At 44.5% G+C, this 24,858-nt stretch overlaps 2 protein-coding genes across 2 annotated transcripts in view; one reads left to right on the plus strand and one right to left on the minus strand.

The window, feature by feature from the left end:
* neurl4 (neuralized E3 ubiquitin protein ligase 4) overlaps nucleotides 1-5,238 on the plus strand; it is a 21,374-nt gene extending 16,136 nt beyond the window's left edge. The window contains exons 22-29 of the mRNA XM_053858912.1: nucleotides 551-709; nucleotides 798-977; nucleotides 1,732-1,825; nucleotides 1,905-2,012; nucleotides 2,074-2,218; nucleotides 2,284-2,396; nucleotides 2,489-2,648; nucleotides 2,791-5,238. Of these exons, the coding sequence (XP_053714887.1) occupies nucleotides 551-709; nucleotides 798-977; nucleotides 1,732-1,825; nucleotides 1,905-2,012; nucleotides 2,074-2,218; nucleotides 2,284-2,396; nucleotides 2,489-2,648; nucleotides 2,791-2,995 (1,164 nt within the window). The 3' untranslated portion in view covers nucleotides 2,996-5,238. The remainder of the gene's footprint in view (nucleotides 1-550; nucleotides 710-797; nucleotides 978-1,731; nucleotides 1,826-1,904; nucleotides 2,013-2,073; nucleotides 2,219-2,283; nucleotides 2,397-2,488; nucleotides 2,649-2,790) is intronic.
* hdlbpb (high density lipoprotein binding protein b) lies at nucleotides 4,491-23,975 on the minus strand. The gene is made up of 28 exons (XM_053858913.1): nucleotides 23,886-23,975; nucleotides 22,505-22,590; nucleotides 19,983-20,076; nucleotides 19,743-19,894; nucleotides 19,137-19,352; nucleotides 17,914-18,120; nucleotides 17,585-17,800; nucleotides 16,681-16,887; nucleotides 16,139-16,246; nucleotides 15,885-15,989; nucleotides 14,913-14,991; nucleotides 14,482-14,621; nucleotides 14,299-14,403; nucleotides 14,117-14,230; nucleotides 13,952-14,038; nucleotides 11,972-12,103; nucleotides 11,544-11,762; nucleotides 11,199-11,420; nucleotides 10,744-10,962; nucleotides 10,471-10,612; nucleotides 10,020-10,147; nucleotides 9,846-9,950; nucleotides 9,597-9,731; nucleotides 8,258-8,401; nucleotides 7,875-8,054; nucleotides 7,692-7,808; nucleotides 7,469-7,624; nucleotides 4,491-6,710 (listed from the first exon to the last, which is right to left on the minus strand). Exons 3-28 carry the CDS (start codon nucleotides 20,056-20,058, stop codon nucleotides 6,618-6,620), a joined length of 3,804 nt encoding a protein of 1,267 aa, XP_053714888.1. The 5' UTR covers nucleotides 20,059-20,076; nucleotides 22,505-22,590; nucleotides 23,886-23,975; the 3' UTR covers nucleotides 4,491-6,617.
* Between the last annotated feature and the right edge of the window lie 883 nt (nucleotides 23,976-24,858).

A 24,858-nucleotide genomic window follows, 5' to 3' on the forward strand; every position in this document is an offset into this window, starting at 1 on the left:
GCAGCTCTGGCAACAGAATCGATGTTTGCGTGTGTGTGTGCGCGTGTGCTTGCGTGCGTGTATAGCCTCTTCATATGGGAGGGGTTACAGGTTGAGTGACGTCTCTTGGAGAGTGTAGAAGTTTTCCTGGTGTGTGTCCAGCTCTGAGTGTGATGAAAAAGAAACCAAAGTAACGCTCTGTTTGTAAGTCATCTGATCTCTGTCCGAGCTCCAGCTGACTATGGGACATTAAACCCTGGAGTGTGCGCTCCAGCCCTGCAGGTGTGGAGAGCGAGCACCTCCCCTGTGACACTGAACCACAGTGCAGTGTGGAGACAGGACAAGTTTTGAAAAGCATGTGCAGCACTGACCTTTCCACGGCACAATCAGCACGACTGCACCCACGGCTTATAGACTGCTGTGGTTTCGGTACAAAGAAGATCTATTTTCCATCTAAAAACTAGTGGGTGCAGCTAACATTCCGGTGCGCTCTATAGTCCGAAAATGAAGGTATGTTACAATTCTGAAGGAGAACCCTTGTCAAGAATCGGGTGGTGTGTTCTCTCCTTAGTTCCAGATTGACCGTCTGAATCCATCCTGGACGTCCTCGCTGTCCTTAGGCGTGATCGGTCACTCTCCAGACCGCCTCAACTTCCCGTCCACTGCCTGTTGCCTCAAACGTTCGGCCTGGCTGCTGCAGAGAGACTCCATTTTCCACAACTCGCTGAAGGTTGGCACCGGTCCCAGCGGCCTCACCTGACCTTGCTTGTTTTTTCTCCTCACCTCACTCTCATGTTTGCCTTTCCCTGCACTGTCAGATATGTGAGAACTATGGGCCTAACCTGGATACGTGCCCAGAAGGGACCGTGCTGGGTATGCTAGTGGACGCCAACAGCTGTCTTCACCTCTACGTGAACGGCATGGACCAGGGCGTGGCGGCACAGGACATCCCCTCACCCTGCTACCCGTTTATTGACCTGTATGGACAGTGTGAGCAGGTCAGTGGGAAAGCTGAGGAATTCCAGCGTGCTCTGAGCAGATATTTTGAGGGAAGGAAACTTCATCAAACAGGTGGACACGAGACCAGTGTTCTGACATGCGAACATGTTTACATGAACGCTGCAATGTCAAAAGCAAAAGTCATTTTGTTTGTTGATGAACATGTGTAAATTGAAGGAAACGTGTCAGAACACCGATAACGTTCAGCACTGAGGTGGATCAAAGAATCTTTCTTGTCTTGTCGTCACATGAAGGTTTTGTTGTTGTTGGTAAAATACAGCCGTAGAACAATAAATGTGGGAGGAAGGTGTTGAGCTTTCTTCGTGGAGTGAGCTCGCAAAGCAAGACAGATTTGTAGGCACCAGACCTTAAAGTGAACGACTCATTGTACGACTTCCTACTTGTGTGGAGTAGTTCATCCCCACCTGGGGGCCAAGCCCAGCTCATGCGGTTCAGGAGTACCCTGTGTCAGGGGGGTCAGAGGAACAGGGCAGTACCATGGACATGACAGGATTGAGGTTTTATTTTAGTAAAACACAATGTTTGTGCTGCGGAACATAGGCATTTTTGCCACAACCACTCACACATGGGTTCATTGTCTCAAGTAACAGAGTATTAACAGACCTCTGTGCTCCACTGGCCTGGCTCCTGGGCTGATGTAGCCTTCTCTCCTCAGTCCTTGGTCAGTGGTGAAGTGGCTCTCTATCCAAGCCACATTAGATGCTGTGCTCATCCGTGTTGCTCTTGGTGCAGGTGACCATAGTAACCAACAACGTGCCAACGGTTGGGGCAGAGAACGGCATGGCTCACTGTCAGGGCGACATGGAGAAGGCCGACATGGTGGATGGTGAGAGCGGTTCGTCTGCTGATTCACTTCCATCATCACCACCATCTGTCGGGTCTACAGTCTTTGTTTGACTTTGCAGGAATTAAGGAGTGTGTGTGCTGGACACCCCCGCCTGAGGTCAACCCCAACAAGTCCTGTGAATACCAGGCTCTCTGCTCACGCTTCAAGGAGCTGCTGACGTTGCCAGGTGAGCCGAGCTGCAGCGTGAGCTGATGGGATTGTGTGACTGAGCCGTGTCTGCCCTACAGACGGCTACTTCAGTGAAGACGCCAAGTACAACCTGTGCTACTGTGAGTCCTGCCACAAGCTGCGGGGGGATGAGACGTACTACAAGAGGGGCGAGCCGCCCCGGGACTACGCTCTGCCCTTCGGATGGTGCCGCTTCGCTCTCAGGTGAGGCCCTGTGTGAGCCCTGCTGGCCTTCCACGTGACTGGTGCTGACCGCGTCTTGTGACCAGGATGAAGTCTCACTGTGACGTGTCCAACGCACTCAAGAAGTGGCACATCGCCTACCACGGCACCAGTGTCGGAGTTCTGCGGCGCACCCTGGACCACAGCCAGCTGCTGCCAGGTACGCCATTGTTCCACCTCTCCCCGAACTGCGCTGTGAGGCGGGGACACTCAGAGTCTTTCTGGTTCTCATCTCACCCTCCGCTTCTCCAGGAGCCTCGTCCATCTTCTCAGTATCTCCTGTGAAGACCGAGGGCCCGCATGACTATAGTGAGCCAGAGGAGAACAGTGCCCCCGGGAGGGAGGTTCCCAGAGTCCGTCTGTCCCCCACCATGCGCTACTCTGGCCTGGAGGTCTTTGCTCCCAAAGTGCAGTGAGTATAAACAGTGGTCCTAGCAGCAATGAAAGTTATACTCCATGATAAAGTAAAGTTAGAACAGCAGAGTGACTCTGACTGCTGTTGTCAATGCATTTTAAGTGGAGTCTTTCAGCGAGGGTTCTCCTTCTCTACCCAGATTCCGCGACCCTCGCTCACATCGCTGTCACCAGGCCCAGGTGGGCTTCCAAGTGTGCGTGCGGCCGGGCTCCTACAAGGTGGGCCCGCAGACTCTTGGCCCCAGCGAGGCCCTGGACCCTCGTTTCAGCAATTCTGAGATCGAGTGGATCACGAAGGAGCAGGGCGGGACCTTACTTTACGGACTGCTAATTCGGGTGGAGTGAGGAGAGACTGGAAAGGGTCCGGCCGTCTCTCCGTGTCATATTTTGGCTAAAGACTGAACCAAATCAGACCCCTGCCTTGAGCAATAGACTCCTCTGAGCTCCAGCTGTTGTTGATTGTGGACAGTTCCGTGTCGGGTTTATATCCATGTGGTTGTTTGCTCTCGGACTGAGTGGCGCGAGCTCACAGAAGAACAGACACTGCCTGCACTTTATGTTTCACTCACGTGTGGGCGATTTTTAATGGCAAACTACCAGTGTCACACATTTGAATCACCGCGTTTCTTTTCTTTTTTCCCCTCCTCTAAAGTCATCTCCCACTGCAGACTTCTTTTTCTTTCCTCTTGGCACTTATTTGAACACGTGTCCTGCTCCAGTTAGAGTTGACCTCAGGCTGCTCCTTAATGTGACGACTTTCAACCTCGGAGAAGATGAACAAATCCTGGAGCAGCGGCTCCTGATTGCGAGCATTTGAAAACTGGTGAGAGATTTGTTTACGGTTTATTTGAATGTTTGTCTGCTCATGTCTTCATCTGCAGCTGCACTTCTGCGGTCATGGTCTGGTGTCGCCTGTGACTCAGAGTTGGATGATGATGATGACGACCATAGACACATTGGAGACTGACTGACAGACTGTAGCGATTAAACTAGCAACAATGGCAGCAGCTTGAAATGTTTGGGCCCTCGGGTCGCCAATCTGAAGGTGTGAACCAAAGACTGACTCAGAGCAGTTGAAAAACAAAAGTGGTGTTTGGTTTCATTCAATTCCTCACGTACAACTTGACCAACTTGTGTATCGTGGCATTCAGGTTGGTTTGGGGCTAAACAAACGGGAGACTTCAGTTACCGCAAAAGCACAGTTCCATTTCCAGTTTAAAAGTCCTGGACTGTTAAGTACTGTCACAGTTGTCACACATCTTCATCCAAAACGTTTACTGGTGAATGCCATCCATCATGGTTGTGACACCCCCACATCCGTTTTACGTTTGTTTGGATGTACGTATTCAACTCCACATGTTCTGTTCTGTTACTCCAGTGTTCTCTACGTTCAGAGATGCTCCATGCAACTCATGGAAGGTCGGCAATCCTAGAAAGAACTTCCAGTCCAAAAATAATGTGAAGATGATCCTAAAGGGTTTTTTTTTTGCCCACCGCTGCTTTGTACAAGTTCATTTGTATTATGTTTTTAGTTTTCTGTATGTTGCATTGTACAGGCTGTTACATAACAAACCATAACTTCCTGATTCATAAAGAAAAGAATAAACGGACCGTATGCACAGAGACCCCTCACACTGTTTTCTCTGCTCCCGAGTACAAGAGGGAAGATGTGTATATCTATATTTGTATATGTATATATATCTCTATCTATATATATATCTACTGATCGATATATGTATATATATATGTGTGTGTGTATATATATGTATATGTATGTATGTACACACACATATGTATATATGCCTTCAATATACCTTCAAAGGACGCAAATAGAAAAACCACACACCTTCTTGAACATGGTTCTGTCACATTTTATTTATAGTAAGAAAAAACGTGTTCAACATGTCACTCGCACAGTCACGCGTCTCCAAAATGCTGAAGCTTTTAAGTCATTAAGGCCAATAGAAGGTTCGCTCAGAGTTTTATTAGACAAATAGTTGAGCAGCTTCATCCCACCACGGACAGTGTCCCTCTCCCTCACACACGTTTGTATCCCTATCTTTGTGAGGACCTCTCATTGCCTTAACCCTTCCCCTAGCCTCTCGCCCTGGACCCAACCATCCAAAACAAACGGCTCACCTGCACCAGGACCCTGAACCAAACTTAACCATCATTATACTGACCCACTTATTTTGAAGATTGCATCCTCAAATTGAGACTAACCCTCGTGGGATCTAGCAAAGGGCCCCACAAAAGAAAAATGTCCTCACAAGAAGGTGTTTCCAAGAATTGGTCCCCGCAAGTATAGCTATACAAGAATCACACACACACACACACACACACACACCAGTTTCTGGGCAAAAAGAAAAGATCAGGATCACAATCCCAACAACATGATGATGTCATGGTGGGAGTTCCTACTGACAGACACGATCTACATCCTTTGGGTTGCATAGTCACTTTTTTGTCATCAGCTGTGAATCAAACCGGTTCTGCCCCAGTGAGGACGTTGAAACCTGAAACCCTGAGTGATTTTTCTTCACCTAATAAATGCTGGCTGATGTGCCGTTTTCTTCTCAATTCTTCAACTACAATTTGAACATCGCAGTGGTGGTTTGATGAGAGGACGGGCATCACTGTGTCGCACCTGGGCGGGTCACCATCGGACGGTCGGCTATGACAGAAGGTGGGACTGCAGGTCAGCAGTGTTGCCATGGAGACGAGGGGACCTAAGGCTGACAGACTGACTTTTGTTACATTGTGAAAAGTTGAGTTCAGTTTTGCCATTCTGCGCAGCAGAAGCCAGCCCCGGCTCAGCTGCCACTGTGTCACGTCCAAGTTCTTTGATTTGAAAACAAGGCAGGCATCGAGTGACTGATGATGATACACAGCTCAAAGTGAAACTTCTGTCTTGCGTGACTTGGGTGGGACATGATTAATATATGCATCAGCTATTACCTTTTGTCCTGGATGAACTGAAATGAGCCCCATCTTCTCTCTGGCTAAACAGATGAGTGTCTTTCTAGTGGAACTGTGGACACAGGCGTGTGGGGCTCACAAGTCAGTGGCCTCACGGGAAGCCGGAATGACACCAGAAACATGGACCAATGACTGCAGGAGGACGACTACTGCCTCCGGTGGCCGTCACTTTCAACCTCACTGGGACGTCACGGGGGGGGTTTTGCTACAAATTCTGACTGAAAAGCTGAGAAGCACTTGAGCAAACCAAATAGCAGCTGTGGACGAGGATCCTCCAGACAGGGAGGAGGGCGAGCCACGCTAGTGCACTTCCACAGAGATCCGCTCGCCTCTCCCATGTCAAGACCAAGGACGGGAAAGTTTGGTTAAGCTCCATTCAAAATGCACAACTCAATCTCTCACTCTCTCTCTCACTTGGCCTGTCAAGCATTCAGGATCATTCAACAAGTAAAGAAATCGCAGTAAAAATATGCAAACTCTGTACACTTTAAGATCGCAACAGAAACTCAAGTGACAACCTTCACTTCACCAAGTGAAAGCTCAAACAGCGGTTTTAGAAAAAAAAAAAACGCATCTTCACAGTAAATTCACCTCCCATTGGAATAAATTAACAGTTCTGAGACAAACAGCAAAACTCTTCTCAGCTCAGCATTTCCAAAGTCAGCGACAGCAGCAGTTTCCTCTGAAATAAGTAGAAATGACACAGAACACACACCTCCACTGCTGCACATCACTGAGCAGACGAGAGAGCTGGAAAGCAGGAGACGTCCAGGGAATGCAAGCAGAACCACAGCAGAGTTGTGGACACTGCTCAGCCACCAGAGGAGCGAGGAGGCGGTTGAGGAGCAGGAGGTGTGGAGGACACGTCAGCAGGAGGACCAGAGAAGCTCTCAGTTGCTGCAGAGGTGCCGGCAGCAGGGGCAGAGGACGGTGAGCAGCAGCTTGATCCCAGCTTCTCTCTTGACTTTTCTCTTCCATGTGAACCTTGTCAGAACTTTTTGGGGCCCCAAGCGGCCGTTTGCTTCGGGGCCACACCGGCCCCAAATGTGGGGAAGTCCTCGGCACTGCTCATGTCGGGGGCCTGAAACGAGTAGAGACAGGAAGAAGTCACACGAGTCCCAGCACTCACCAGTGAGGTCAGCTGAGGTACATCATGTGGCCCCAGTACTTTCAATGACACGATGGAGGAGTGACTCGGTTGGACTGGAAGAGTTGTCTGACTGTGTCAGACCTGGTGTTGAACCAAGAGTCACGACATGTCCACTCAAAGGTCAACATTCCTCTCTGGTGGCATCATGCAGGTCAGTGGAATAAAGAGTTTTAAAAGGCCAACGATGCAGCAACTGTGTTTTCTTCCTTTTTCTGTGACCTAACATGCAATATCTCTCCAGTGACAGACCAAGACAGTCACCACACAGCAGCTGGTGCTGTGCCACACGAGGGCCGCTCAGATAGCCACACACCTGCCACCTTCCCCGACTTCACACACACAAAAACTAGTCGCTGCCTGACCGTGCTTCTTCATACACTGTTCCTCACACAGCCCTTCCACGCCTGCACTGCTCCTGTTCCAAGTTCCTAGTGCAAATTTGACCTGGCCTGCGTGTTCAGACAGGAAGAACTCATCCCAGATCCTTATCATTGGCTGTTTACTGAATAAAAACAAATAGTCCCTGTAAAGCAACAACATCTGAGCTTGTCATTTTGCACGTGTGTTGTTTACTTCTGCCTGAGTGACACTTCTTAGCAGCGTTCACAGCACCGCTTCCCCATCAGAGCAGAGCTGGCGTGAAAGTGCAGGCAGCAAAGTGAGTAGCACCGAAGACGTGCTGAGCTGACCTTGTGTCCAGCAGCGTTCCAGGGGGCATCACGCACGACGAAGCCTTTCGTTGGACCGCCACTGCCATCGTCCGCTCCGCCCGCTCCTCCTGCGCCGTAGCGTGATGGCGGCTTCATATAGGCGGCCAAAGTCTCGGTCTCCGTCACACTCAGCATCTGGAAACCATGAATCCTCACCACATCTGTGCAGCCACTGCTACATTTCACATGGTCACCAACTCACATATTCTTCCTCCAGGTTGAGCAGATGGTCGATGGCATTGTCGACAGTGTCAGGAAGGCCTGTCACCGTCACCTTGTCCGGCTCATCTGATCCAGGTTGAGGGAAGCGGATATCCACCTTCCAACAGGAGGAGAAGAAGTGAGCTGCCAGCCCTCAGCAGGGGAGCGCCTTCCTCTAGCTCACCCTGAACTCCTCCATCAGCCGGCGGATCGCTTTGCCACGGGCACCGATGATGCGAGCGTGTGTTCGGGGGTCCAGATGAACATCTTGGCTCACCATCTCCTGCAGCTCAGCCACCAGCTGCTGGATGGCCTGACGCGCTTCCTCCACGTTTGACTCGTACCCGGAGATGACGATCAGATCCTGGCAGGAGAGATGACAGGTCCGTGAGGAACGACCTGCTGGTTACTGTTGCTGAGCTAACGGCTGTGGCCACGTAGCTGAATAACTGAGCATGAAGTCTCCATCCAAAACAGAGCAGAGAGATGCTGAGCGGCTCTCTCGACACTGCACATTCATCTCACTCAGACAGCAGTAACAGCTGGGAGCGCAGCCACAAAACAAACCTGCTGCTCGTCTCCTTTGTCGGGGAACTGGATGTTGACGTCGTGGTCTTTTCTGATCTGTGAGATGACGGCTCCCTTGCGGCCGATTATTTTGGGATGGAATTTAGGATTGACAGACATGGTCACTTTGAAGCTGCGCAGAGCCTGAAGAGGAGACACGGCAAAACCTTTGAGAAGCATGTGTGAATTACATGCATGTTCCACATCTATCAGAGAAGACAGCCAGAGACACCTTGCACATACAGACATATGTATGTATGTATTTGTACTGTACACTCCAGGCAGGTGTGGTAGCATCAGCTACGGTATTGTGTTTCTTGCACTCTTTCACTCAAATAAGCCTTCATGCATCTCAAACACATACACTGGGCCTCAAAATGAGTCACACCCCATGACAAAAATATTGGATTCTTCGTTGACCAAAGCTATTAGAGTGGTAATTCCTGAGTATCCTATGTCTTCTAAAGTAAGTAAGTAAGTAAACATATGGCTAAAAGTTGATCTTCATCGTCCAGGCAGGTACACAGGCGTCTCGCTCCACCACTGAATGGCTCTTGCACTGAGGAGGTCTCCTCAAGAAGAAATGTCCTGGAGGCTGTCTGGGATCTTGCTTCAGCTCTAGCCATGGCCAGACAAGCCTCGGATGTTTCTTCTTGAGCAGTGGTGTCTTCACCCATTGAGACGCCATTTTGACTAATACATGTTTTTCTGAGATTTTTCCAGGAGTATGAATAATTCTGAACATGGGTGAAAATCAACTTTTGGCCATATATTTATTTAGGGAAGTAAACTCTAGCCGCTCATATGTGGGTTTGTGCCTAGCAACGGGAAGGCATCGGATACCCAGGAATTACCAGTATAATAGCATTGGAGAATGATGAATCTACAACACTTTTTTTTTTGATGGGGTATGAATCATTTTGAGGTCGAGGAGATGTGATGTGTTCATGCAAGTTGTGACGGGACTCCACGACATACATCCATGCACTAGCATGGGGGTGTACGTCCAGATTCGACAAAGCCGTGATGAAACTCATGTTACACTGGTCATTTGTATCTTCCAGGTTTGAATTGTTCTGTTGCAGTAGACATGCTAACGTTTCTTAACTGTTTCTTCCGATTTTTTTTTTTCTTACTCAGGAATTCTTTTGCTCGATTTCTTTTCTTCCCACGTACTACAAATAATCCACTTTATGCCAGATGAATGTCACAGACCGCTTTGATATAGGTCTGCAGTGTGCCAGTTTTGTTTGGTGGAGAGCAAAGCGCAGAGGAACTTGTGTGTGTGTGTGTGTGTGTGTGTGTGTGTGTGTGTGTGTAGGTGGAGTCGCCTTCTCACCCGGTCCTCCTGTTCAGCCTGCAGCTCCTTGACTCGCTCCAACAGACCATGTTTGGCTCGCTCTACGTTGCTTGCCAGGCCAGTGACCTTGATAAAATCCAGCTGCTTCTCTGGCTGGGGCACCCAGATGTTGACCTGCAAAGGTACAGGCCCATTCTGATGTTTCGATGCTCCCTTGCTACTTAAACCCGATCGTCACGAAAATCATGAACCTGTCAACATGTCACAGCACATGCACCACTCACTTACCTCAAATTCCTCCATCATCTTCCTGATGCCGCTGCCCTTCTGACCAATGATAAAGCGGTGCAGCTCATTGGACACCTCCATGTCTTCTGTGACTGGTACCAGTGCCTAACCAGAGAGAGTTAGCGACATGAGGAGCAGACCTCCACAGACAAAAGCAAACAGCAAAGCACCGACCAGGAGGGCTTCTTTAGCCAGCTCGCACTTCTCTGTCCTTCCAGAGATCGTGATGATGTCACACTTGCGAGGGACAAACTCTGTGTCTGGACTAATGTGACCATTTTCCTGAGAGAAGGCGTCCTGACCTGCAGTATGCCAGAGGAAATAAAAAGACTCATCTTGGGATCCAAACTCAAAAGCTTAAACAAGGTTAAACGCTTTCACTTTGCTGTGTGCTGACTCCACAATAAATGATCCATTAGACCTTGACTGATTTGTTTTTCTGACTCCAATGCAGCTTGGCAAAGACAGTACTACTGAATGTATAGTGGGAATTTCAGGCCATATGGCCTGACCCCGCCGAACTACCTGGTCCTGCACTCGAGAATCTCTGGTGCTAATTTAAAAACAGCATTGAGCCCAGCTGGGAATCTATGAGTTAATAATCTGCGCCTGTTGTGCTCAGGACCTGCAGTGCTGTCGTCTCTCTCTGGGAACTTGATCTGGACCTCATGCTCCCTGGTGATGTGCTGAATGCGGCAACCTTTCGGTCCCATGACGGCCCGGTGGTACCGCTGCGGGATTGCCACCTCCACACTCACCTGGGACTCCTGCAGGAGAGATGAGGAGACGACAACATTTACAGACAACAACACTGATGACTCGGCAATATTCAGCTAAGGACCCCCGCCGATGGCCCAGCAGCTTTTTCACCAAATACATTGATTCCCTCTGTTCTCACCAGGTCCTCAATGATTTCCTGAATGCGTTTTTTGGCAGCCTCGACACAGTCCTTAGCCCCCTTCAGTGTAACACGCTGGCTGTTGACTCCAGTCCGAGGGAAACTCACAGCAACACCACCATACTCCTCCGCCAGTTCCCTTAGAACCTGACCCCTCCGACAAACAAAGTGCCGGTGATGGCGAACATCCACCACCATGCTATCCTCCACCACATCATCCTGGAGAAGATGGGAACAGAAAACCAGCCATTCATACTGAAGGTCTTAATAAGAGATGATGACAAACAGCCTGCTGCACTACAAACATGTATAGGAAATATTCAGCACAGGACACTAGAGGTTGCTTTTCTGCAGCGGAATTACAAAACAATACATAACTTCTGAAAGTTATCAGAATGAGCCAAAGTAATCGCTTGCTGATGTGCGCGCAGAACAGGACAATGACATCTACACACCAGGTTTTTGACAAGGCTCTCCAGCTCCTTTTGGGCCTGCCGGACTGCTTCCTCCTTCCCAACGATGGTGATCAGCTCCTGCTCTGTGTCATCAGGTGACGGGAAGATGATGCGAGCACCCGTCCTGTCGCGAACACGCCGAATGTTTGCGCCTCCTCTGCCTATTAGGAATTTATGGTACTCTGGTTTGGCCTGCAGCTCAGCAGTGAAGTTGTTGACTTGCTGAAGTTTGAAAAGGACAAGGGGAAACAACTTCATTTGCTTTTGAACTCCGTCAAGAGTTCAGCCCTTAGCTAAAGTAATGCAACTCTCTTTGGTTAAGCCGTTTAGAGACGACTAACTCACCTTTTCCTCAGCCAGCTGCAGCAGCTGTTTTCTGGCCCTCTCCACCTCAGTGGCTGGTCCTCTGATGGTCACCTTGTCTGAGCCAGAGCCTTCAGAGGGGAAGTGGATGTGGACCCCACCACAGTCCTCCATGACGGAGCGCACCAGACAGCCCTTGGAACCGATCAGAGAGTTGTGCAGTTTGGCCGGGATGTTGACCTCTGCCTCTTTAATGTTGGCCTGTGAAAGACCACAAGTGATGTGCATATTGATGGTTAGAGCAGGTTAAAGGTAAGAAAAGTAAACTAAGGTGTATTTACGCTCCAGAACCATCCATCACTACATGCACAACTCCAATGCATATTAACAAAAATAAAGTTCTAGTAACAGTGCATGGAAATGATAATTGATGGTTAACTCTAACATCATGACTGTTATCAAACACTCACCAGTTCCCTCTGGATGGTGAGAATTCGTTCTCTCGCAGCCTCACAGTTGCTTTTCTTGCCTGTGATGATAATCATTTCTGAGTTGCTGTTCTCAGTCGGCAGGTCGATTTTAGTGTTGGTCTCTTCACGGATCTTGCAGACACGTCACAATGGAGAGCACCCGTTAGAATAAAAATAGAAATGTATTCATGATAACAACAACAACAACAACTTGTTTTTCTGGGACCAACAGTGGCAACATTCTCAAAAAATCATACGCACTCAGTAGAACAGAGGCGGCTGTTGAGCAGTCATCTATTTTTAAACTTCTTATCAGTAAATGAATATAAAACATCATTTAAGAGGCAAACAACTAGGAGAACCACAACAATGCTGGAGAAAATGTGGACACGTGAATCCTTCTCATTCTCAAATATTTTGGACCTGTATTAAAATACAAATATTCTGGGACAAGGCTATAAATATTCTTGAGGTGATATTTTGATGTAACATTCTTATGGACCCACACATATGTTTGCTGAGACTCTTGCCCTCACAGGTAAAACAAAGTGATTAATATTTCTTTAAAATCTTGATGCTTGCTACTAAAAAAGCTATTACAAGGAACTGGTTGAAGGCTGATGTAAGAAGTTTTCTGACAGTGAAGAAATACGGCAGATGAAGAATTGTTGAGACTGAAAACCGGGTTGTACATAAAAAACAGGGACAAAATGGAACATTTTTCAGCAAAGAAATCCAACCTCATCGCAATTATAAGTTATTGTAATATCCCCATTGTTTTTCTGTGAATGTATTTTATTTTGTTTTATTGTTATCTATGTATTTACACAAGTTATAAACCATTGTATGTATCATTTTCAAAATTGATTGCCTATACTTTGTAAAATTTGATAAACAGTTACAAAAAAGGAGGGAAAACATGCAACATAAATTAACAAGAAAAGCTGAATTATTAAGTATGTTTCTGTCAAAGAACATTAAGTCATAATTAACAAATGTGTCGACGTTTTTTCCTTGGCGTACATACAACACTGAGCAAGCCGTTATTAACGTTACCAGAGTGTAAAGACAAATGCGTTCCGTGTTGGCTGCAGATTAAAGCATTGCAGGACAAACAGTTTGTTTTCGTGTGGTGTCGCTCCGGTAACGTCACCAGTAAACACTATGTGGAGTCCACATTGTTCCACCAAGTTCATGCGGACATCTCAATGTTTAAGTAGACTGAAGACTGATGCTCACTCGGCAAGGAAACTCAGTGCATACTGCTCGCCCCACCCTCACAATACTTGACTTGAAAATAAATGCAGTCCAAAAACGATAACAGCTATTGTTAGAGAGATCATAAAGATGTCTCAGGACACCCTTCAACACTGAAGTGTAATGATGCAGGTGAAGATTAATCAAAAGAAAAAGCATAAATTAGCAAGACAGGCTAAACGGTGAGAGACAGACCCAACAATGGAAAAAATATCCTGAATGTGGCCCAGTTGTGGCTTAGGCTGCAATGAATCATTGAAAAGTGGATGGATGGCAAGATATATACAAAAAGACTGAGTACGACTATCCTTAGTTTTAATCAATATTTTGTGTTCTTGCTCGTGCATAGTATTCATTATTTATGATGATTTATGTACGATATGTTTAGCTAAGACTAATCGCAAAAATAATTGATGACTAGTGGACTATCAAAATACGGCTGGTGGCAGCCCTAGCTGACAATTTCAAAGACAGAAGAGAGGGTTTATTATGATTTACTATTTTTGCTTAATTTTATCGGCCCTAACATGAATACTTTTTATTATAACGCTCATTTTGTTTATTTTATTTTGCTTGCTTTCTGTGCTTTCTAAATATACCACTATTGCATGGTACAGAACAGCACATTTACTCTTGCCAAAATGTCCACTTAATAAAAGTGCATAAAAATGTCAGTAAACTAATAAAGAGTACATCCAAGCATCAGCAGAAAAGCCTCCCTACCTTCTTAATGTTGGATCCACCCTTGCCAATAATGTTTTTGTGGAACTGTTTGAAGATGGGGACCGACAGTGAGAAGCTATTCTCGATCTGCAGAAGCAGCACAATGTCAGTGTTAATTCTAAAGCCATCTAGTTTGTCTCGCCGCAGACGAAGAATAGATCACACCAGCTCAGAAATGATTTTCTGAAGGAACTTGCTGCATTTCTCAACTTCATTCTTCGGCCCTCTCAACTGGACAACGTCGCTCTTCTGGGCTGGGTCAGGGAAATTAATGATGACCTTAACACAGAGATCTTTGGTTAGTACGCACCACAGACTGGGGTGGCATCAGAAGGAACTCTGTTTACCTCCGGAAACTTATCACGGACTTCTTTGATCTTTTCTCCCTTCTGGCCGATGATTGTGCGATGGAACTTCTGTTCTACTATCAGATCTTTAGTGCGTTCATTTTCCTGGAATTTCAAGAAAACATATTAAGAAGGCGAGTTTGCTTAAGGTGGACAAATGAATCAATAACCAGCTCTTCTCACCATTCTCTGAACCATCTCGATGAGTTCTCTCCGGGCCAGCTGGACTCCCTTGGGATCCCCTTCAATCCGGACAAGGCCACTACGCTCTGAGTCGTGGGGGATTCTCACCGACACTTTGTACTGCTCCTTAATCCGGTTTACTAGCAAAGAGAAACCAACATGCAGAATCATGTCCCTCACATCAATCATGTGACGCAGAGCAGAGATCTCAGATTACGTTATTTATAGTAGGCAATGAATCCAAGCACAATGATGAGGACTCTTTCTCCTCCTCATTCGCTGTCAGGACAGGCAGCCTTTTTGCTATAGTTCATTGTTGTAATTAATCGATTGTGACTATTAAAGCTCAGTGGAACAATCTCGACATCCAAATCTGCGTTGTTGGCTACCGCACATTTAGCATCTTCTCTATCAATAAGACATCTACTCACTGTTGGCACCGTTCTTTCCAATCAGGTGTCTGTGGAAACGCTGATCAATGATGACTTCAGTGTAGTCCATCCTCACCAGCTACACACATGAAGAGACTGTTGTTACTCACTAAATTCAAACGCAACACACACTCTGCCATTGTAAAAATAAAACAAATTGACTACTGTTTTGACATTTCCACTTGTCATATGTGCAACAGAGACTTAAGAATAACCCAAACACAATGAGGTCAGTTAATTGTGTGCCGATATATTCTAGCTCCAAACAGATGGCAGTGAATTTGTTATACAGAAGTTATACAGTAAAACATTCACCTAGTTACGTCCAATATTTAAGAGATCGGAGTGGTAAGAAGGGCAATAAATCTTACAGCTGGATAAAAAAAATAAAAATTCTCTACATCTTTCTATTTTCTGGTACATAAAAGACATGCAAGGAATTCGAGATGACATGAAGCAAAGACGGAGATGAACGCAAAAGTCACATTATCTTTTTTCATCAGCCATGTTTAAATTCATAATCCAGATTAAAAAGGAAAACCTATTATATATTGATAAAATCCTGTCATAAAATGCTCATCAGGTCTGTGAGAAATGAAATTGGGATAGAATAGTTAATCAAAACCACAGTTTGGATCTGATCGCATTTTTTGTGGCTAATGTTTTGGTTTGGCCAATAATCTACCGTTTTAGGTTTTTAAAAAATCAATTATGTCTTATGTGTAGTAGTCATGTAAAACCCGCAAGAATGAGGCAGTTTGCCATTTGATTTATCAATTGACATATTCGGTGATGCCACTGCAGAGGACATGACATGACCTTCACAATTGTACTGCGACACAAACAGGCAGCAAACTGAATAAATAAACAAAGAAATGCAAAAATATACCTGAACAACGCACAAGCTCAATCAGGCAAACTGAACCATTTGTTTTCATGAACCGTTCCATTACCAGTCAAATGTGTACTGACCAGGTCCTTGATGATCTCCTGGATCTGTGCTTGAGCCTGCTCCACCTCCTCCGTTGGACCCTCCAGGCTAATACGCTCCTCGCCATCCGTGAATTCGATGTGTACCTGCAGACAAACCCACAAAGAGGAACAAACAGATTTACTGCCTGTCATGAATATATCCAAAACATCCTTATCCTTATGCAGATATCATATCAGTAAAATAACGCCAGATTAAGACTTGCTGACACTGCAAGATGTATCAGTCAACTCACCCGTGGCAGCTGCTGTGTGATCCTTCCGATGTTCTGTCCTTTCTTCCCAATAATGAAGCGGTGCAGCCATGCAGGAGCAATCACCTCCACAACCATCACGCTCTTGGCCTGTACAGTCAATTAATATGTGCTAGTGTTTAGAATGGCATTACTTCCAACATCTGACAATTTGCTGTGTTTCAATATCTGTTACAGTCGGTCGTCTCAAGTCCAGGAAACAGGACCACGTCACAAAGGTCCTTTAATCACCAAACTGGGTTTTCAACAGTATCCTTCGGCCAGTTTAATTCAAACCAGACTTCGAAGATCCCAGACACTTCATTTATGCTTAACCCAGTTATTTTTCAGGAAATGACACTTAAAACACACAGGATGTTAGTCAGTAGAAGTAAACCTGAGTTGGTAGTTGTTACCATAAACTGCATGCTATACACTGCGTTTCAGGGAGTAAACCTGAGTGAGAGATCACTAGTCTAGGAATGATACTGATGCATGTATTTAGATTACATTAAAACCTTTGTTTGGTTCAACACACTTCTCACCTTGGCATAGACCTGTGTGAGTGCAGGCCCCAGTTTGTCAGGTTCCCCCCTCAGGATGATGGTCTCCGAGCCAGAGTCAAGAGGAGGCATTTCCACTGACACCCCTGTGGCCTCCAGGATCTCCTGCAGGGTGTTGCCCTTTGGCCCAATGATGTATTTGTGCTGAGACTTCTTCACCTCCACAGAGATAGTGGTCGTCTTTCTCTTCTGCATAGGATATATTATATTTTTTAAGAAAGGGAGTGACCTTCATAATTCACGACTAAAGATTCACCACATAACACAACTTAGAGCTTTGAACGGCAGGTCAGTTAATGATAGTCAATTTAGCCCAAGTAAAAAAAAAAGTAGTAGAAGAGAATAGCAGAAGAGTAGAAACATTGTGGTCAAAGACACCCTATGAGATGACATTCTTGAGATAGGTATATAGCTCTTAGTTTTTCTTGACACTTGCAAGTGAGGATATGAAAGACTAATTGTTTGTTGCTTTGCAGCTCCCATTGTTGTAACAGCATTCAAGCAGAGAACTTTGCATAACATCAGGAAACTGATATGACAGAGACAACCCTGGCCTTTCAGGCATATTATGTTTTGCTTTGCTTGTTTTTTTTAACAATGGATCATAGAAGGAAGGAGGAAGTTATAGAAGGAGGGCTTTTTTATATGGTTTGGCTGGAATTGTCCCGTGGAGGAAGACCCCCTTGTCACTACCCAAAAGCCTCAAGACACGGTGAGTTGTGTGAGGAAAGAGTGGATAATAAATGCACCCGACCAATCAAACGTGACACTCTTCCTGGGTGATACAGGCCCCTACCTCCTGGCCTTGTTTATCAAAATGTAGTCAGGCTTGTTATCTGAAAGCAACACAAACATCTGATAAATTGCTTCATCTTAATGTGTTCACCTTGTCTTCATAGATGGCTCGGATTCGATTCAGTGCCAGAGCTACGGCCTCCTTCTCACCAGTGATGACAATCTCATCCTTGTGCAGGCTTGGGGGAGGGATGCTGATCCGAGCTCCTGTCTCCTGACTGAGCTCCTGGACCAGCCGATTGTGGGCACCGGCTATGAAGGGGTGGAAAGCCTTCTCCAGGGACAGACGTTCTACAGCACGCTTGTCCTGTGGGGAAGTTAGACGTCAAGAGGTGGAGCCTAACCAGATGTATGAGTATTCTAACTCACTAAAAACACTGACTTAGACGTAGTTCATAGGCAGTGAAAGCAGCTGCTGACCTGTTCAGCAGAGATCAGAAGGATTTCATGGCGAGCCTTCTCGATCCCCTCTTTAGTGCCAGTGATTCTGATGTTAGCGCTGGGGTCGTCTGGGCGGGGAATGGCTATCTTGGTAGCAGTTTTCAGTTCCAGCTCCTGCAGCTTCTCTCCATTCTTGCCGATAACAAAGCGATGATGCTCTTTCGGAATGGCGACTGTTGCAGAAGCCTGAGAAAACAAAATGGAGGGAGAAAGCATTTCATATTGGCCTGAAGAACTCAAAGTGCGCCAGGGTTAGGACACACAATGTTTTGTTTAAATGTTTCAAGAGCAATGAAGAAATCAGTGTGTCTGATCTTTGCCCTCTTATATTTGCAATTTTGCAGAAGATTGCAATTAGTGGTGGTTTTGCATGATTACATCAGGAACTTCAGCATGTTTTTGTCAGAGACCCCTGCAAGCGAAAGGTCACAATTCATTTCTGAAACAAGTAAGGTGAAAGTGGAAAAGCTGGTTGGGACTCGGGCAAACCTAAGGTTCTTTGAACCTGACACAGAGTCATCCTCAACAAGGCCGCAGTGACCACTGAGGAGCAGAGCTGGATGTTGAGGAAGTGGACATGTTGTTGGTCTCTGGTGTTGAGAAACACCCCATCATTCTGACATGAAGGTGTGTGGTCAGGTCCCAAGGTGCGCTGCTGTTGATCGGCTTGTTCACCCGGACTGTGAGTGTGTGGGGAAAATGTGCTCTTGTGAGGAGTGTAGCACACTTCCTCAGGGGTGCTTCAACAAGGAACTAAAGTACATATACTGTATGCGATCCGTACAATCTCCTTACTTTGACGGACAGTCGACACGTTCTAATCATTCACTATCTAATCAACATATCGCGCACACACACCTTGTTCTACTGACAAAAACATCTGTTGAAAACATTTTGAATGGATGTTTGATGACGCCTGTTTATATTTATGCTTGGATACAACAGATTCCCAGTTGGTTCTCCTAAATGCCCAACAATTCCGCTAATTCCCATGGAACGTTTGCAATATGCAATATTTCTAAAATCCCCAGGCCTAACCTCTCATGGAAATTTACTGGAGTCTTCATAAGGAAGGCCATATTAAACACATAAGTGGTAGTCCTAATAATTTAACTAAAAGCGTCAAGAACACAGGCTGCATTTTGCAATCATAGTAGAGTCAGGAAATACAAGAAGGCTATAATTCCAGATGCATTTTTTACCTGTGTCTGCAGGCGAGCAACAATTTCCTTCCGGGCCTTCATGACAGAATCCAACTTTCCTGTGACCATGATGGATAAACCTTGGTCTTTTGCTAGGGACAATTCAATGTGGGCTCCCGTCCGCTGCATTATGTCCAAGCACACTTTGGCCTCCTCCCCCTCCCCAAACTGGCTGTTGTCCTTGTATCGTCGCTCCTCCAGAGGCACGTGAAACACCTAGGAAAATAGAAAGAGCTTAAAACAAGTACCCTGCTGCTTCTACAGATGAAAATACAACTGAAAAAAAAATACAACAACTAAAACATTAGTGGTAGCACTTTTGTTATTGTGGACTAAATAAAACTCATATCCCATATTCTGCTATTTAAACACTTGTACTTTTCTAGTGAAATCCTAGCGTTCAGTCAGATCACCTTCCACTCCCTCCTAGCGCTTAGATATATTTGGACGAAGTAAGTTCACCTTTGTTTAATACAAAAGTTACATGACTATCTGATAAAACACCCAAGTATGGTAGAACAAAACATGTTTTACCAAATGGTTTAAAATGGTATTTTAATGCAATACATTTCCATTAATATAATGGTAATTCTTGGCGAAAGACACCTGGGTGATGACAGAAGCTTTGATTGGCCTGATCTTGCTCCCCCACACCGGTGCCGGCTCCCCAGCCCTCTCCCCTGGAGTCCCCTTCTCCGGGAGAGGAGGAAACGCCTCAAGGTAGGTTGGGATGTAGGCTTCATCCTCTGGGACACAGCCTGCAGGAGTAGAGGTGGAATGAAAGGTGCAAGTTGATCTCCAGGTAGATTTTCATTCAGAATGAGATGAATGTGAAAATAATGTTACCTGTGATCTCCTGGTCCTTTAGGCCACTGCGATGCTCTGCAAAGCTCTCTGGGGTCAACACTGCCACTGAGCTCATGGTTCAAGTCCTATGCCACTAGAAAAAAAAAAAAAAACACAACGATTACAGGACAATGTCATGAATACACAACCAATCCTGATTCAATGACAGTGTGTATACATTCAATATCGTCCTGTAAAGGGGATTTATTTCACCACAGCAGACACTTTTGAAACATTAGCAAAACAAAATGCTCATATTATTGAGTCGGTTTTTGAGGAACGGCTCAACAATGAATCCTCTCCAGAACTACTGTTGCACTGTCCCCTTCAGATTCTCCATTTAACAAGTTCACAAGTTGTGACAAACAAGATCCATGGAACCTCAGGGACAAGGCTGGCACACAAGGTGAGTGCAGACATGAATACTGCTGGCAACCCTGGTGAGTCACTCAAGCAACATCACAGAACTGAAGATAAGGCCACACAATTATGTTATATGAGCAATACAATGAATATAGAGTCATGTCTGCATACATAATTTGTTGCCACAAACAAGACAGTCACCACATAAGCAAGCATGTGTGTCTTTGGAATTGAAAACCCATCATCAAAAGAGATTGCTCTAGTTACTCAAGTCCTCTACAACAACTAATGAGGTATAAGCCCCACTGTACATGGCCTGACCTCAATACATTCGATACCCATAAATTCAAGTTTTAAGTGTTTGTCCATTGTCCAACATTGTCACTACAGGGTCCACGTCTTGATTCCCCAGCCACTTCACCGCGTGCTGACGGGAAAATGAGGAACCATAAACAAGCCTAGATGGAGACGATCCACCTAAACATCTGCCACTGACTGTGTGAAACAGCATCCTCATGTGTTGCCTGAATGACATCACAGGCTTCTCACATACAAAGACCCTGCTCTCTTCTGAGTCTCTCAAAGAGGACTGGCTGCTCAGTCAGTCTACTTCCTAGGTTCATTAGAAATACTCTTATCATTATCACATATGTATCATTTGCATACAACAATAGCAAGTTAGAATGAAGCTTAGTTATTGATGCATTAAGTCAATAACCAATCACCTATTACGGTCGACTCACTTCACTGCCTCACATGGTCAGCACTACAGTGTGAGCTATCACGAAGCAATGACACCATCACTATCCTGCACAGGCTTCCATAAGATCAGTATTACCAAGCAGAAAGGAGAAGTGAGGCCTTTTGGTTCTTCCGGCTTCGAAAAGGTAGACGCAATGTTCAGTGTAAACTTTGAAGAGTAAAATTGAGCATGATCAGCAATATTCATCAATGTCAGCAGTGGGCAATTAAATTTCCTCAGGAGCCAGATTACATACCGGGAGTGTTGTGAGGGGCACCACTGGAGACACAAGATGTTCATAAGATGAGAAATACAAGGTGGAAATTTTATTTGAAGATAAATATGTGAGGATTATGTATTCATAAGTTCTACGCTAAAGTATGAATATATGACAGCAAGGCACATTATCACAAAATATTCATACTTTTCTCATTTATTTTGAAGGGCAATTCATTTTCATAAAAAGATGGATTCAAGTCATTACTTGTCAAACTTACATGATGTAAATCATATGCAAAATGGAAGGAGCAAGCTATATTTAGAATTGAGGTAGTAATACGGAAGTTATTGTTTGAAACACTTTTAGATGATCCGTTTCAGTTTCACTTTGACTCCATGAGGGCCACATAAACACAGGTAAAGGGCTGCATGTGGCCGCTGGGCTACACTCTACCCAGGTCTGATCTTTGTGAGGACACTAATGATGTTAATGATTATTCATGATAATGAAAAACATACATTTTCACAGGCAATTTATTTAAATTACTGTTAAACTGTTAAAATGTGATTTACAATACATAAATACAAGTTAATATAGAATGTTTTTTGTATTTTAATATTTAATATTCCAGAATATTATTCATTAATATTCTGGAATACCAGACCACAGGGATTATGCGTCACATTTTATTTTTTTACTTTTGTTCAATGATTAGCTTGTGTGCGTGAACTATTACAGTGTTGGACAAGAGTTATGATGTTTTGTCCATTATTGCACTTTCCTAGTTGGTGGGATCCTCACTGACCTTGACAATAAAGATGATTCTAGTTATTAAATAAGAACTTCTGAGTTGTTTCAGGACAAGCAGACAGTGAGGTATTTTGTGTTTGATTTAATTTATATAGCTTATATGTACTTCCAGGTATGTTTTTTATTTGATTATTTTGTGAGTGAACTATTTCCCTTCTCACGGCATGATAGTAAGTCGGAAAATCCATAAACACCCACTCTAAAGCACTACCTGGGCCTGTCCTTGGAGAGAGCTACTCTTACTTTCTTCTCACAGTGAGTCTACAAAGATGACATTTGGGGCTCACCAAACCTACTGATGGATTATGGGGAAAGCATCAGGAAAACAGTGAATGTTTTCTAATGGGGGAAATAATCAAGACAATTTGTTAGTATTTTGAAGCTTACCTGCAAAAGGTCAAATGCCAGAGAGTCCGTCCAGTTAGCAGCTACCGTCTGCGCTTCAGTTTGAATGCTTTTTTTTTTCAAAGATTCTAGAAACACAACACAGAAAGAAAGTGAAACTGAATGAACAGCATTCTTTATCCCAAAGTATATGGAACAGTGAAGAGAGCTTTTCTAACCGTTCTAAGACACAATTTCAAGAGAAGTTGTGAAACTTTGCTATAAAAATTGCCACAAAGGCATTGATATGCTCTTGATAAGTGGTGAGTGGGACTGAAAGCTATATATTTCGCACTGGCACGTAAAGTGTTCAGGTGAGAGGAACCAAAAGTCATTTCCTGCTTTCTGTTGATAGACAGGTTAAAAAAACATGGTTTTCAGAAGCCCATGGTCATATAGTATCTTATAAATGTCAAGATTTCTGGCATGAATATTGAGTTATAGAATGTTGGATTGTTTTTGAACAAAAATAAAAAATTTATGAAATGAACAATTTGCATTCATCCTCATCAATCATGCTTGATAATCCTTGAATGGATGAGCTCATAAGTATAAAAGCCAAAATGACTTGGAAGCGTGGCACAACTTCTTAGCGTAAAAGCGGCCAGTTCCCAGTGAATCTATCAACTGGATGTTACCAGTGCATTTCCCAGGCATGTCAGGTGATGTCTATGGGGAACATGGACCAGCTGGAGGAATTACATCTCCACCACAAGGTAAGCTAACAGAAGAACAGAATGGAACAATAACAAGTAGAATAACTACTAGAAAATTATAATAACAATAATAAACATGTAAACTTTGATACGATGTAGAAAATGTAAAAAAAAAAAAAAATCACCTATGTGTAAGAGATTTACCTGCGGGAAAATGACGCGATAAAGACATTAGTAGGGTAAAAAAAAAATCATTGTAAAATGGTGATGCTGTTTCAACAATTTACCGAAGAGGAACACAACCAAGGATAATTGAACACTCCATGGAAATGAATGACGACTGGGTTAATCCAAGCGCGTTCAGCGTCGCCTCTTCAGCCACTTGTGCTGATGCTAGCTGGAGGATTCCCTGATTGTCCCGTTAGCTTATCGGCTAGGTCATCATACAGACGCACGTTAGTGGACTCGTTTCCCGGGGGAAAAAAAGAATACATCTCTGCACCCCGGCCTTTCAGAAACAAATAGTAAGACTACGACTTTCTCGTGATCTGCTGAAAGACAAACGAGGCTATGGAAGAGGGGCTGCTCGGTAGCTCCGGGTGCTAACCCTGCTAACCCAGGGACAGTACACACAAACCGGCTCTTCAGCTCACAAAATACAAATCACGAAATCACATTACTTATGTGAATCTAGTCACAAAACGGCATACTAACGCATTAAATCTTACCTTCCACAGAGAAACCGTAACAGAGGGCGTGAGTTGACAGGTGATGGAGTAAACACAGATGTGATTGGTCAACCAGCATTCTCTCAGCCGGCGGAATGATACGCGGATGCACCACGACTGTAGACTATGGAACCAATTGCCGCAGTATCATTACGCATACAGCAGCATCTAACTTCAATAGACCTGCGTTATTTAAACCGTCATATGTCTATACTCTATCTATATTTCGCTGAAATCCCCCCTGCCTACATTTCAAGGGTAAAACAAAGCATCCCATGAATAAAACTGCAACTAACGGGCACTTTTGCAGTCGACTTGACCGGGCCTACTTCTCATTCATAATGCCGTTTCGTGTTCATCAATTTACTACAGCCAAATATTAAATGATGCGACCTTTGAGAATTATTCAGTCTCTGTAAACTACACAATAACGCAAAAGAAAACTCGACAGCCGCTTACTTTAAAATGGCCAAATCCGACAGAAAAGTAACCAGCGCTCCCTTCCATTATATGTATTATTACCTATATTTTATCTCATGTATTACGAGTGCATATGCCAACACCGGATGGGTTCATCTCTTCCAGAGTTAGGTGTTGTGGGGTAATTACAGGGTCATGCCCCCAGCTGGTTGCGCTGTCCCCTTGGCTTCGACCGCTTCGAGATATATATATATATATATATATATATATATATATATATATATATATATATATATATATATATATATATATATATATATATATATATATATATATATATATATATATATATATATATATATATATATATATATACACACACATATATATATATATATATATATATATATATATACACACACACACACACATATATATATATATGTGTGTGTGTGTGTGTGTGTGTGTGTGTGTGTGTGTGTGCTTTTATGTGTTGTTGTTTTTTTTTTTTTAATAATAACTGTGATCAGCGGTGACTATTTTAATTCTGTCA

The sequence above is a fragment of the Synchiropus splendidus genome, chromosome 3, assembly GCF_027744825.2.
Source record: "Synchiropus splendidus isolate RoL2022-P1 chromosome 3, RoL_Sspl_1.0, whole genome shotgun sequence".
Lineage (NCBI taxonomy): Eukaryota > Metazoa > Chordata > Actinopteri > Syngnathiformes > Callionymidae > Synchiropus > Synchiropus splendidus.